Source organism: Salvelinus namaycush, chromosome 21 (genome assembly GCF_016432855.1).
Source record: "Salvelinus namaycush isolate Seneca chromosome 21, SaNama_1.0, whole genome shotgun sequence".
Taxonomy (NCBI): Eukaryota; Metazoa; Chordata; class Actinopteri; order Salmoniformes; family Salmonidae; genus Salvelinus; species Salvelinus namaycush.
Genome location: NC_052327.1, coordinates 7,871,244 through 7,885,485, shown reverse-complemented (window position 1 = coordinate 7,885,485; position 14,242 = coordinate 7,871,244). Strand labels below are relative to the sequence as shown.

Here is a 14,242-nt window from a genome sequence, read left to right as displayed (position 1 = left end):
CTCTCCTTGAGTGATGGGGCTTGGTGTGTGTGGAAGGAGGGGAAGAAAGGACTCAAGTAGCAAACAGACACCCATGAGTCATAACCATGTCATAACAGCTGACATAACTTGTCATAACCTGTCATAATATGGTCATAACACTGTCATTACTTATATTTACGCCTGTTGTGACATATTGTTATTTTATGGCTGGTTACGTAAGTGTCAAAACCCACATTTTTATTCAGCCGAGTTTCCTTTCATTTGAAAGTTCATTTTTCAATTCCTTTGTTTTAATGAATGATTTAGTCATGTTTTTTTAAATCTTATTTTTAATAACTTGAATACACTTCATGACACTGTGAAGAAGCATTATGACCATCATAATCATATAAGCCAGATAGGCCTATCACGTACATGCCCTTATATCAGTCAAAAAGAGGGTGTCTTGTCCTGCTCCTGAACTCTTCTCCTGCATTCATCCCAGTCATCAGCAACAGAGCATTGGGGTAGGTGCATGTCTGACATCAATGTGTGAGCAGTTACAATGATAATTGAATGTGTTCAATTTCGGAACGTTTATGTTATATAAAATGTACTGTTGACACGTAGGCTGCTGTAATAGCTGTGTTTTGCCTTGTGTGTAAGGCTTTTTGACACCTTATGTAGCCATAAAATAACGCAATGTGTTATGACCATGTGACAGATTGACATTTTGACATGGTTATTGCCGTGTTATGACGCTGGGTGTCAAGTAAAGTGTTACCAAGGGGCCACCGAATCAAACATTGAAATACAACATCTCATCCCAAAATAATGGGCATTAATATGGAGTTTGTCCCCCCTTTTCTGCTATAACAGCCTCCACTCTTCTGGGAAGGCTTTCCACTAGATGTTGGAACATTGCTGCGGGGACATGCTTCCATTCAGCCACGAGCGTTAGGTCAGGGCTCTGTGCAGGCCAGTCAAGTTCTTCCACACCGATCTCAACAAACCATTTCTATATGGACCTCGCTTTGTGCACGGGGACATTGTCATACTGAAACAGGAAAGGGCCTTCCTCAAACTGTTGCCACAAAGTTGGAAGCACAGAATTGTCTAGTATGTAATTGTATGCTATAGTGTTAAGTTTTCTAAGGGGCCTAGCCCGAACCATGAAAAACAGCCACATACCATTTAAACTTTACATTTGGCACTATGCATTCGGGCAGGTAGCTTTCCCAGTTACGTCCGTCAGACTGCCAGATGGTGAAGTGTGATTCACCACTCCAGAGAACAAATTTCTACTGATCCAGAGTCCAATGGTGGCGAGCTTTACACTACTCCAGCCGACACTTGGCATTGCACATGATGATCTTAGGTTTGTGTGCGGCTGCTCAGCCATGGAAACCCATTTCATGAAGCTTCTGACGAACCGTTATTGTGCTGACGTTGCTTCCAGAGGCAGTTTGGAACTCTGTAGTGAGTGTTGCAACCGAGGACATATTTTTACTTGCTTCAGCACTCGGTGGTCCCGTTCTGTGAGCTTTTGTGGCCTACCACTTTGCTGCTGAGCCGTTGTTGCTCCTAGACGTTTCCACTTCACAATAACAGCACTGACAGTTGACCGGGGCAGGTCTGAAATTTGACAAACTGACTTGTTGGAAAGGTGGCATCCTATGACGGTGCCATGTTGAAAGGCACTGAGCTTTTCAGTAAAGGTTATTCTACTGCCAATGTTTGTCTATGGAGCTTGCATGGCTTTGTCTTTGATTTTATACACCTTTTAGCAATGTGTGGCTGAAATAGCCGAAATCACATATACTTTTGTATTATATTTTATGTTCTCAGACTGGTACAGAGGGAAGTCCGAGCGTGAATGGAGTAACGACCATGAGGTGTCCAGTGTGAGGAGCGAGGGTGCTCCCTTCCGTGCCGGGTTCCGGGGTCGTGGCAGGGGCCGGGGACGAGGCAGAGGCTCCAGAGGTAAGCAAAAAAAACATGTAAAATCTCCCCCCAAAAATGCATTACCATGTAAATGGTCAAAGTCATCATATTGTAACTATACTGAACAAAATTATAAACGCAACATGCAACAATTGTAAAGATTTTACTGAGTTGCAGTTCATTTAAGGAAGTTGGTCAATAGAAATAAAGGCCCTAATCTATGGATTTCACATGACTGGGCAGGGGTGCAGCCATGGGTGGGCCTTGGAGGCCGCTTGGATGTACTGCCAAAACCTCTAAAACGACATTGGAGACAGTTTTATGGTAGCGAAATTAACATAAAATTCTCTAACAGCTCTGGTGGACATTCCTGCAGTCAGCGCGCTCTGTGGCATTGTGTTGTGTGACAAAACCGCTCATTTTAAAGTGTCATTTTATTGTCCCAAGCACAAGGTGCATCTGTGTAATAATGATGCTGTTCAGCTTCACACATTTTTGCACAAAATGAGATGAGCTTTTTGTGTGTATGGAACATTTCTGGGATGTGAAAACATGGGGCCGACACTTTACATGTTGTGTTTATATTTGTATTCAGTTTAGTTGGATACAGTCGACTCACATCTACTGAACTGTTCAGTGCAATTCACTTGTCTCCGTTCTCATGTATTTTCACCTACATGATAACCTAGATCTCAATGAAATCTAAGATCTTAATGATTGAATACAAGGAATGTCCTAAGCTATAGCATTTTTCAGGAGTAGACTGTAGAAAGTAACACATTACCCTAAAGATTTCAAACTCCATTTGAGGGGTCCAATTCAGCGCTTTTTTTTAACAAACCTACATCTTCGCTGGTGTAGCGCTATAGGTCTGAAGTATTTTTTTCTATTTTCACAGAGGCAGCTATGAGCAAAATTTTTGGTGGTGGCACGAAAGGGCTGGGTTTTGATGAATAACTCAATTGTAGGTGTGACGAGGGCTTGGACATTCTCTGGCCAATCAAGGCTTTCCACGGGTTAATACTGCATGCGATTATCTTACCTTCTGTAGGTTATTGACAATCTTTGCTTTTTCATAAACTCCAATCTGAATTGGGGCGCAGAGTTCTCGTCCTAGTCGATTGTGGATTGATACTACAGTTTATTAAATGGCATGGGCTACAGTAAAGAATACTAGCAACAGTAAAATTAAAATAAAAAAAAGTGTTTGGTTAATATGTTCATAACAGAAGAGCTGTAGCTTCGCCCAGCGGTGATGTGGAGTCTAGTAGTAACTAGAAAGTACACAAGCCAAGTGATCCACTTGCCAGTTTTATTGCTTCTTTAATAAGAACAACAGTTTTCAGCTGTGCTAACATAATTGCAAAAGGGTTTTCTATTGATCAGTTAGCCTTTTAAAATAATTAACTTGGCACGTTGTGTTAGCAAATCCATTGGAACACAGGAGTGATGGTTGCTCGTAATGGGCCTCTGTACGCCAATGTAGATATTCCATTAATAATCTGTAGTTTCCAGCTACAACAGTAATTTACAACATCAATGTCTACACTGTGTTTCTGATCAATTTGATGTTATTTTAATTGACAAATGTGCTTTTCTTTTAAAAACAAGGACATTTCTAAGTGACCCCAAACTTTTGAACGGTAGTGTATATGAATAATTAAAGATTGCTAGTAGATCTTCCATCGAGTCATAAAATGTTTGATATACCTATACTTTGATGGAGTGCCATCAAGGCCTGGGGTTTTCTGTCTGACAGGAGTCATTTGTTAAGCATAGTTCGTTCTCTAAGTTTTTAAAGTTTTTTTTGTATTGTCGATAGTTTCACATGATTCTTAGGTAAGAAGCTGTCATAAAATTCTTTAAAGTTGGAAACACTTAAAAAAAAAATATATATATATATTCTACTTCAGTCAAAATATCCTTAGGTGAAACAAGGGTTTCTCCGTTTGTAACAATTTTCTGTACATCCTTTTTTAAAATGCGTTTCTATGTTGAATGTTAAATTTTAAAGTTTATTAGATAAATTAAACCAGATTTCTCCTGAATACATTTCTCAAACTATTTTAGTTTTTCCTCTCAATTATTCAGTACTCATGTAAAACACTTTTCCACACCATTGATTTGTAATGGTCATTTTTCTCTGACAGTTTTGTTTTTGGGATAAAACATTTCATTGGCCTATAAAAGGCACTCTTAAAGGCATCTAATTGAGTAAGTGGGTATGCTGAACCTATATTGTGCAAGAAAAAATCTGTTTATGAATTCTTTAGTTTTTGTTAAAGTGCTGCCAGTCAATGAACTGGTTAAATTTTCAAAATCCCCTTAGTGGAAAATCATGAATTGTTACATGGAGGGCTATCAGCTGGATGGTTCGAGCGCATTCGATCCTCTGTAGAACAGCACTGTTGAATGGAGCTTCGCCACATGTCTTAAAGCACAGCCCAATGGTGGAATGATCTGTCTGCCAGCTTTGCTGGCTTTGCCTTGGTCTTGTGGGACCCTGATCCGGCCTCACTAAGGAAACAGTATAAACAAAGCAATTTAATAACCAGAGTTTGTTAGGACTTGTCAAGACCTGTGATCCCTCAGGGCAGTGGGGTTAGACATGGTGCTTGGGATTAGAGTTTGAAATAATTTCACTATTGGAGTAGTATCATAAATGTGTTGTGTATTCAAAATCCATGTGGGGTTTTATTAGCTAAAGTTTTTGACCCGAGCACTGCTGCGCGAGGGAGAGAGGGTGGCGCTCTATTGCTGCAGCTGTGGAGGGGCCGGTGTGAGATGGGAGGGAGGGCTGCAGCTGTGGAGGGGCCGGTGTGAGATGGGAGAGAGGGCTGCAGCTGTGGAGGGGCCGGTGTGAGATGGGAGGGAGAGAGGGTGGCGCTCTATTGCTGCAGCTGTGGAGGGGCCGGTGTGAGATGGGAGGGAGAGAGGGTGGGGCTCTATTGCTGCAGCTGTGGAGGGGCCGGTGTGAGATGGGAGGGAGAGAGGTTGGGGCTCTATTGCTGCAGCTGTGGAGGGGCCGGTGTGAGATGGGAGAGAGGGCTGCAGCTGTGGAGGGGCCGGTGTGAGATGGGAGGGAGAGAGGGTGGCGCTCTATTGCTGCAGCTGTGGAGGGGCCGGTGTGAGATGGGAGGGAGAGAGGGTGGGGCTCTATTGCTGCAGCTGTGGAGGGGCCGGTGTGAGATGGGAGGGAGAGAGGTTGGGGCTCTATTGCTGCAGCTGTGGAGGGGCCGGTGTGAGATGGGAGGGAGAGAGGTTGGGGCTCTATTGCTGCAGCTGTGGAGGGGCCGGTGTGAGATGGGAGGGAGAGAGGTTGGGGCTCTATTGCTGCAGCTGTGGAGGGGCCGGTGTGAGATGGGAGAGAGGGCTGCAGCTGTGGAGGGGCCGGTGTGAGATGGGAGGGAGAGAGGGTGGTGTTCATTTCACTTTTGTATATTTTCTACCTCACTTGCTTTGGCAATGTTAACTTATGTTTCCCATGCCCATAAAACCCCTTGAATTGAATTGCGAGGGAGACGCAGTAGTACTCACACAAGTATTCGAATGCTGACGTCCGTTCGGATATTCAAAAATTCTACATCCCTAGCCTGGGCCTGTTGGTTTTGGCAACCGAGCCTCTCCTCTCTCACCTCTAACTGGGCCATGGGAGTCTGCCTCCGACAGGAAAACACTGCCACCCTTCATTTGAGGAGAAAGGGGGTGGAACAGGGGGAGAGGAGCAACGGTGACACACTCCCTCCCTCCACCCACCCCCTGTTGTGATGAAACCTGCCGTTCTTCTCCTTCTCACTTGGCCGAGATCCACCTGTTTTGAGTTTTCCGATTCTTCCCTCTCCTCAGGAACACAGTGTTACTTTCAGAAGTCAAAGAATTTCCCCCCCGAGGGACATCAAATTTTAAGTCTTAGCCAGCTCTGATTTAGTAAATCATTGCGCGCCTTCCCGGGATTCAACAGCTGTGCTGCAAATGTCTCCCTGCTGTTGTGAAGTCTTGTAGCTCTGTAGCCTTGCTGTTCACTTGTAGTAGGCTTGTGACAGTGGCCCTGTAATGGTTTACTACTGCCGTGACTCCCACCAGGTCACTCTGACTACCATTATGGCTACAAGGCCTACAACGGGAAGGACGGTGCCTACGGACAGAAGTTTGGTGCTCCAGTGACCTATTACTACGACAACATGAGCAGCAATGACCTGTACACAGTGGACCAGGGGCTGCTCAAGGACTATGTCAAAAGGCAGATGTGAGTACTACCTACCGTTGGTTACTTTGCTTTAAATGTACTGCCATTGGTTACTACGCTTCATAAGTTCTACCATTGGCTACTACGCTTTATAGGTCAATGTTTCAAGAGGAAGCAGGTGGTGACTGTTGTTCAGCCTTGGAATAGTATAATATATATGCCATTTAGCAGACACTTTTATCCAAACCGACTTAAACATGCATGCATACTTTTTCATATGGGTGGCCCCAGAATATAACATGGAATCTGAATCAATGTGGCTTATACTATTTCCATTATCAAATTCCATCTCCTAAACAACTGATGACAATTGAAATTGAGTTTATCTCCAACTCAAACGAAACTGAGAACATAGGCAAATATTTAGTCTCAACTCTTCCCACATATCATTGTATTCAACTTTTCACACATTTTATCATGGTATTCCCTGACAAGGGCTTTGCTGAAAGTTTTTCTTCTATTGAACAAGCCTTCATAATAAAGGCATTTTAATTATAGGAAGAGTACCTTGATCCTCCTTGTTTTTGAACTCTCCGTAGTGAGTACTACTTCAGCCTTGACAACCTGGAGCGGGATTTCTTCCTGCGCAGGAAGATGGACCTGGAAGGCTTCCTGTCACTTGGCCTGATTGCCAGCTTCCACAGGGTGCAGGCCCTCACCACTGACGTCAACCTCATTATAGAGGTACACTATGTTCCTTATTTACATGTTTATAGAGCCAGATGGCTTTAGTCCCATAACTAAATACGTTTCTATGCCTCATCAGCTGTATACTTTGTAGGTAATTCATGGCTTTTCATTGAGCTTTGACTTGTAAAAACCAGTTTCTGCAGACCGTACTAAATAGGACTGATCTCCCTTTAAACGTTGATGTTTAATATCTATCAATCTACAAAAGTATGTGGACACCCCTTTAAAATGTGGTTATTTGGCTATATCAGCCACACCCGTTTCTGACAGTTGTATCCAATCGATCACACAGACATGCAATCTTCATAGACAGACAAACATTGGCAGTAGAATGGCCTTACTGAAGAAATGAAATGGTTTTCCATGGCCGAGCCGCCGCCCACCAAATCAAATTTTATTTGTCACATACACATGGTTAGCAGATGTTAATGCGAGTGTAGCGAAATGCTTGCGCTTCTAGTTCCGACAATGCAGTAATAACCAACGAGTAATCTAACCTAACAATTCCACAACTACAACCTTATACACACAAGTGTAAAGGGATAAAGAATATGGACATAAAGATATATGAATGAGTGATGGTACAGAACGGCATAGGCAAGATGCAGTAGATGGTATAGAGTACAGTATATACATATGAGATGGGTATGTAAACATATTAAGTGGCATTGTTTAAGGTGGCTAGTGATACATTTTTACATAAATTCCCATCAATTCCCATTATTAAAGTGGCTGGAGTTGAGTCAGTATGTTGGCAGCAGCCACTAAATGTTAGTGGTGGCTGTTTAACAGTCTGATGGCCTTGAGATAGAAGCTGTTTTTCAGTCTTTCGGTCCCAGCTTTGATGCACCTGTACTGACCTCGCCTTCTGGATGATAGCGGGGTGAACAAGCAGTGGCTCGGGTGGTTGTTTTACTTGATGATCTTTATGGCCTTCCTGTGACATCGGGTGGTGTAGGTGTCCTGGAGGGCAGGTAGTTTGCCCCCGGTGATACGTTGTGCAGACCTCACTACCCTCTGGAGAGCCTTACGGTTGTGGGCGGAGCAGTTGCCGTACCAGGCGGTGATACAGCCCGACAGGATGCTCTCGATTGTGCATCTGTAGAAGTTTGTGAGTGCTTTTGGTGACAAGCCGAATTTCTTCAGCCTCCTGAGGTTGAAGAGGCGCTGCTGCGCCCACTAAGCACAAACCTTTGATGGCATATCGCTGCAGAATGCTGTGGTAGCCATGCTGGTTAAGTGTGCCTTGAATTCTAAATAAATCACCAACAGTCACCAGCCTTGATTTCTGAGGCTGGTAACTCTAATGAACTTCTGCAGCAGAGGTAACTCTGGGTCTTCCTTTCCTGTGGCGAGAGAGCCAGTTTCATCATAGCGCATGAGAGCCAGTTTCATCATAGCGCTTGATGGTTTTTGCGACTGCACTTGGAGAAACTTTAAAAGTTCTTAATGTTCCGTATTGACTGACCTTCATGTCTTAAAGTAATGATGGACTGTTGTTTCTCTTTGCTTATTTGAGCTGTTCTTGCCATAATATGGACTTGGTCTTTTACCAAATAGGTCTATCTTCTGTATACAACCCCTACCTTGTCACAACACAACTGATTGGCTCAAATGCATTAAGAAGGAAAGAAATTCCACAAATTAACTTTTAACAAGGCACACCTGTTTAATTGAAATGCATTCCAGGTGACTACCTCATGAAGCTGGTTGAAAGAAGGCCAAGTTGCAAAGCTGTCATCAAGGCAAAGGGTGGCTACTTTGAAGAATCTCGAATATAAAATATATTTTGATTTAACACTTTTTTGGTTACTACATGATTCTATATGTATTATTTCATAGTTTTAATGTCTTCACTATTATTCTACAATGTAGAAAATAGTAAAAAAAAAAAAAAAAAAAAATGGAATGAGTAGGTGTGTCAACTTTTGACTGGTACTGTATAGTGCATTAGGAAAGTTCAGACCTTGACTTTTTCTACATTTTGTTATGTTACAGCCATATTCTTAAATTGATTCAATTGTATTTTTCCCTCATCAATCTACATACAATACCCCATAATGATAAAGCAAAAAATATCACATTTACATAAGTAATCAGACCCTTTACTCAGTGCTTTGTTGAAGCACCTTTGGCAGCAATTACAGACTTGAGTCTTGTGTATGATGCTACAAGCTTGGCACACATGTATTTGGGGAGCTATTTTCATGTCTCTCCAGAGATGTTCGATTGGGTTCAAGACCGGGCTCTGGCTGGTCCACTCAAGGACATTAAGAGACTTGTCTTAAAGCCACTCCTGCATTGTCCTGGCTGTGTGCTTAGAATCGTTGTCCTGTTGGAAGGTGAACCTTCACCCCAGTCTGAGATCCTGAGCGCTCTGGAGCAGGTCATCAAGGATCTCGCTCTACTTTTCTCCGTTCATCTTTCCCTTGATCCTGACTAGTCTCCCAGTCCCTGCCGCTGAAAAACATCCCCACAGCATGATGCTGCCACCATTCTTCACCGTAGGGATGGTCCCAGGTTTCCTCCAGACGTGACGCTTGGCATTCAGGCCAAAGAGTTCAATCTTGGGTTCATCAGACCAGAGAATCTTGGTTCTCATGGTCTGAGAGTCCTTTAGGTGCCGTTTGGCAACTCTTAGCGGGCTGTCATGTGCCTTTTACTGAGGAGTGGCTTCCGTCTGGCCACTCCCAGAAAGGCTTGATTGGTGGAGTGCTACAGAGATGGTTGTCCTTCTGGAAAGTTCTCACATCTCCACAGAGGAACTCTGGAGCTCTGTCAGTGACCATTGGGTTCTTGGTCACCTCCCAGACCAAGGCCCTTCTCCCCCGATTTCTCAGTTTGGCCAGGCAGCCAGCTCTAGGAAGAGTCTTGTTGATTCTAAACTTGCTCCATTTAAGAATGATGGAGACCACTGTGTTCTTGGACCTTCAATACTGCAGAAATGTTTTGGTACCCTTCCCAGATCTGTGCCTCAACACATTCCTGTCTCAGAGCTCTACAAACAATTCCTTCAACCTCATGGCATGGTTTTTGCTCTTGGGTGCACTGTCAACTGTGGGACCTTATTTAGACAGGTGCGTGCTTATCCAAATCATGTCCAATCCATGGAATTTACCACAGGCGGACTCTAATCAAGTGATAGAAACATTTCAAGGATGCATCTGAGCTCAATTTCGAGTGTCATAGCTAATTCTCTGAATACTTATGTAAATAAGATACTTTTAATTTTTTCTAGATTTGGAAATTTACTAAAACCTGTTTTCGCTTTGTCATTGTGGGGTATTGTCGAAAGGCAATGCTCTTAACCGCAAGGCTACCTGCCACATACACTTTAAACCCCATATGCTCCTTTGACACCCCTCTTTGAAAGTCACTGAGATTTCTTCTTTTAGCCATGGTAGCCAACATAATTGGTAACTGGGCATTTTTATACATGACCCTAAACTGAGAAATGGAGAGGGATTCTTCTGCCCTTAATGCACCACCATCAAGCAGCTTAGGGAAGAGACCCTCCGGCTGCAAGCTCGGCTGCGAGAAAAGGATGACCTGCTTTCTCAGTACACCGACCTTGCTTTGGTCTAGGCAAACCGGATCTGTTTTAAATGCCTCCTATAGCAAAGCTGTTGATGAGTCGGGCGGTGTTGACCTGTCCCAATCCAACAGACAGATGTTCAGCTCAACTCTGCGGCCCATGGGAGACTGGACACTCACAAGGCGTAGGAGATCGGGAAGGCAGTCTGGCCACCCTTCATCCATCTGAGAAGATCTGATCCAGCTATCAAACAGCCTCTCCCCAGTTGAGACGGACCTAACAGCCCCGGGAGTCAGGACGGATCCTGGGTGTATACCAAAAACCTGTGGCCGCCCTGTGTCACCCACCCCCACACAGTTCAGCAGGTCGGTGACTGAAGACAGAGCGGTCTCGTGCCATCCTCCACCTTTCTGGGGTTTCCGATGCCATCTGCTGGTGCTAAGAGTCAAGTTAGCCTGACTTGAAGCCTCCATCCGCCCTGCCTGAGGCAGTCCCATCCCACTCCCCCGCTTCCTTCCCGATCATATTCCATCACGAGCACCATCATTGTGGGCAGCTCGATTGCGAGATTTTGCTACATTCTGTGGAACGACCAGGAGCCCGTATCATGATATCAACTCCCTCCTGCCCATGGTTCTGACAAACTACTCCAATATTGACACCATCATCACTCAAATATGTTTTAATGACCTCCGCTTTAGGCGATCTGAGGAACTTAGTCCTCCCTAAGTTCTCGCGATCACAGGGAAGTGAATAATTATCTCTGGCCCCCTCCCGTGCTATCGAAGGGGTTCGGAAAGTTTACAGCCGACTCGTTGCCCTAAATGAGAATCTGATGAAACTTTGCAAAGACAGGAATGTCTCTTCTGTGTGAACTTTGATTGGCTGTGGGTGCAACCAGCACTTTCTAAAAGAGACGGGATTCACCCTAACCGCAGGGGTTCCAGAATTATTTCCAGCAACATTATGAACTGTTTTAGAGACTAATGGACAGGGTCTGGTAGTTCTCCAGTCCTCACTATAAGCAACACAGGACTTGGAAAGCATGTCAACTCACTTAGAAATGGCACTATGGTTATTGTGAGTAACTGCATTGATGTTCCTTCCGCTAACTGTCTTCTAGTGAGTTTATACAAAATGTCTTCTCCTACCATTCTGATAGATTGGAGTCTGCCAGAAAACGATTTTCAAAGTTAATAATTTGGTTATTCCTTTCGTTGCCTCAAGGCTGATGCCCCAGGGGCCGAGTGGCCCACACTCATTGAATATGGCGATTTTAAATGTTAGGTTTTACTAGTGATTGCTCTTTCTTGTGAATTTGGGGAGTTTCTCCCATTCTTCTCCGCAGATCCTCTCAAGTTCTGTCATGTTGGATGGGGAGCGTTACTGCACAGCTATTTTCAGGTCATTATGGCGTATTGTGTGTTTGATCAATTTTATAATAAGGCTGTAACGTAACAAAATGTGGAAAAAGTCAAAGGGTCTCAATACTTTCCAAAGGCACTGTAAATAAAGCTTTATTTGATGATGGGATGTTAATTGCTTAATGATCTCTGGAACAACACCTGTGGAACCACCTGCTTTCAATATACTTTATATACCTCATTTACACAAGTGTTTCCTTTATTTTGACCGTTGCATGTAGATGCATACTATTTAATTGTGTTTCATACCCTCAACACTTTTTAAAATCTACCCGTAGTCTTTGAAGGACAGCAAAGAGGTGGAAATCATTGACATGAAGATCCGTCGGAAGGTGGAGCCTGAGAAGTGGCCACTTCCTGGCCTGTCCATGAGACCGGACCACAACCAGGTGGACCTGACCCAGCTTATCCACTGCCCCGAGTTCGTGCCCCGGCAGATGCCCACTAAGCAGACAGGTATAGTAGCTATACCCCCTAGCCAGCCTCACACTATACAACTGATAGTGAATCTGCATAGCTAAGTCTCTATCAAAAAAGGTGGCTAATACATTCAACCATCTATTTCGCCTCTCACTATCAAAACGGTACACTGCCGTGAAAGTTGTTGTCCTATTTCTAATTTTCTCTATTTTTGCATATTTCTGACACTGAATGTAATCAGATCTTCAACCAAAACCTAAAATTTAGTAAAGTTAAACCGAGTGAGCAAAATAACACAAAATGTTGATACTTATTTCATTTATTTATAGTGCCTTTACAGCTTGAATTCTAAAATGATTAAATACATTTTCTTTCTCACCCATCTACACACAATACACCATAATGACAAAGTGAACATGTTTTTAGACATTTTTGCAAGTTTTATTGAAAATGATATACAGAAATATCTCATTCACATAAGTATTCACACCCCTGAGTCAATACATGTTAGACTCACCTATGGCAGCGATTTCAGCTGTCAGTCTTTCTGGGTACGTCCCTAAGAGCTTTGCAAACCTGGATTGTACAATATTTGCACATTTGTATTAATTCTTCCAGCTCTGTCAAGTTGATCATTGGTAGTTGATTTAAGTCAAAACTGTGACTCGATTAGCAACGCCAATGTATATTTGGCCTTGTGTTTTAGGTTATTTTCCTGCTGGAAGGTGAAATTTGTTTCCCTTTGTCTGTTGGAAAGCAGACTAAACCAGGTTTTCCTCTAGGATTTGGCCTGTGCTTCGCTTTATTGCTTTTCTTTTTTCCCCCAAAACACTCCCTAGTCCTTGCCGATGACAAGCATACCCCCAACATGATGCAGCCGCAACCATGCTTGGAAATATGAAGAGTGGTACTCAGTGATGTGCTGTGTTGGATTTGCCCCAAACATAACACTAAGGGGTGTTCAGGGCATGAAGTAAATTTCTTTCCCACATTTTTTTGCAGTTTACCTTAAGTGCCTTATTGCAAACAGTATGCATGTTTTGTAAGAAATATAATTATGTACAGGCGTCCTTCTTTTCACTCTGTCATTTAGGTTAGTGTTGTGGAGTAACTACAATGTTGTTGATCCATCCTTAGTTTTCTCCTATCACAGCCATTAAACTCTAACTTTTAAAGTCAACATTGCGCTTTCCTTCCTTTCCGGCAACTGAGTTAGGAAGGACGCCTGTAACTTTGTAGTGACTGCGTACACCATCAAAGTGATACACCAAAGTGTAATTAATAACTTCACCTTGCTCAAAGGGATATTCAATGTCTGCTTTTTTTGTACCATCTACCAAATAGGTGCACTTATTTGCGAGGCGTTCGAAAACATTCACAACTTTGTGGTTGAATCTGTGTTTGAAATTCACTGCTCCACTGAGGGACCTTTACAATTATCTGTATGTGTGGGGTACAGAGATGAGGTAGTCATTCAAAAATAATGTTATACACCATTATTCCTCACAGAGGCCATGTAACTTGTTAAGCACATTTTTACTCCTGAACTTATTCAGGCTGGCCTTGTCAATAAGTATTCAACCCGTTTTAAGAAATTTCAGCTTTTCATTTCTCATTCGTTAGTAAAAAATGTTTAAAAAAAACACAATTCCACTGACATGATGGGGTGTTGTGTGTAGTCCAGTGACACAAAATCTGGATTTGATAGCTCTTAAATTCAGGCTGGAACACGGCAAAATGTGTGAAAAGAAAGTGAATACTTTCTGAAGGCACTGTAGTTAACAAACGTATGCAACGCCCCTGCGTGAAAAAGTAATTACCCCTTACACTCAATAACTGGTTGTGCCACCTTTAGCTGCAATGACTGCAACCAAATGCTTCCTGTAGTTGTTGATCAGTCTCTTAACATCCCACTCTTCCATGCAGAACTGCTTTAACTCAGCAACGTTTGTGGGTTTTCGAGCACGAACTGCTCGTTTCAGATCCTGCCACATCTCAATCGGGTCTCGACTTTGACTAAGC

The 14,242-nt window shown here is 43.2% G+C and overlaps 1 protein-coding gene across 5 annotated transcripts in view; it reads left to right on the top strand.

Annotated features, from left to right (window-relative positions):
• LOC120066044 (la-related protein 1-like) overlaps nt 1–14,242 on the top strand; it is a 91,316-nt gene that overhangs the window by 49,676 nt on the left and 27,398 nt on the right. For all 5 annotated transcript variants that reach the window (XM_039017120.1, XM_039017116.1, XM_039017119.1 and 2 more), the window contains 4 exons: nt 1,810–1,944; nt 5,989–6,151; nt 6,691–6,835; nt 12,079–12,256. In XM_039017120.1, the coding sequence (XP_038873048.1) occupies nt 1,810–1,944; nt 5,989–6,151; nt 6,691–6,835; nt 12,079–12,256 (621 nt within the window). The remainder of the gene's footprint in view (nt 1–1,809; nt 1,945–5,988; nt 6,152–6,690; nt 6,836–12,078; nt 12,257–14,242) is intronic.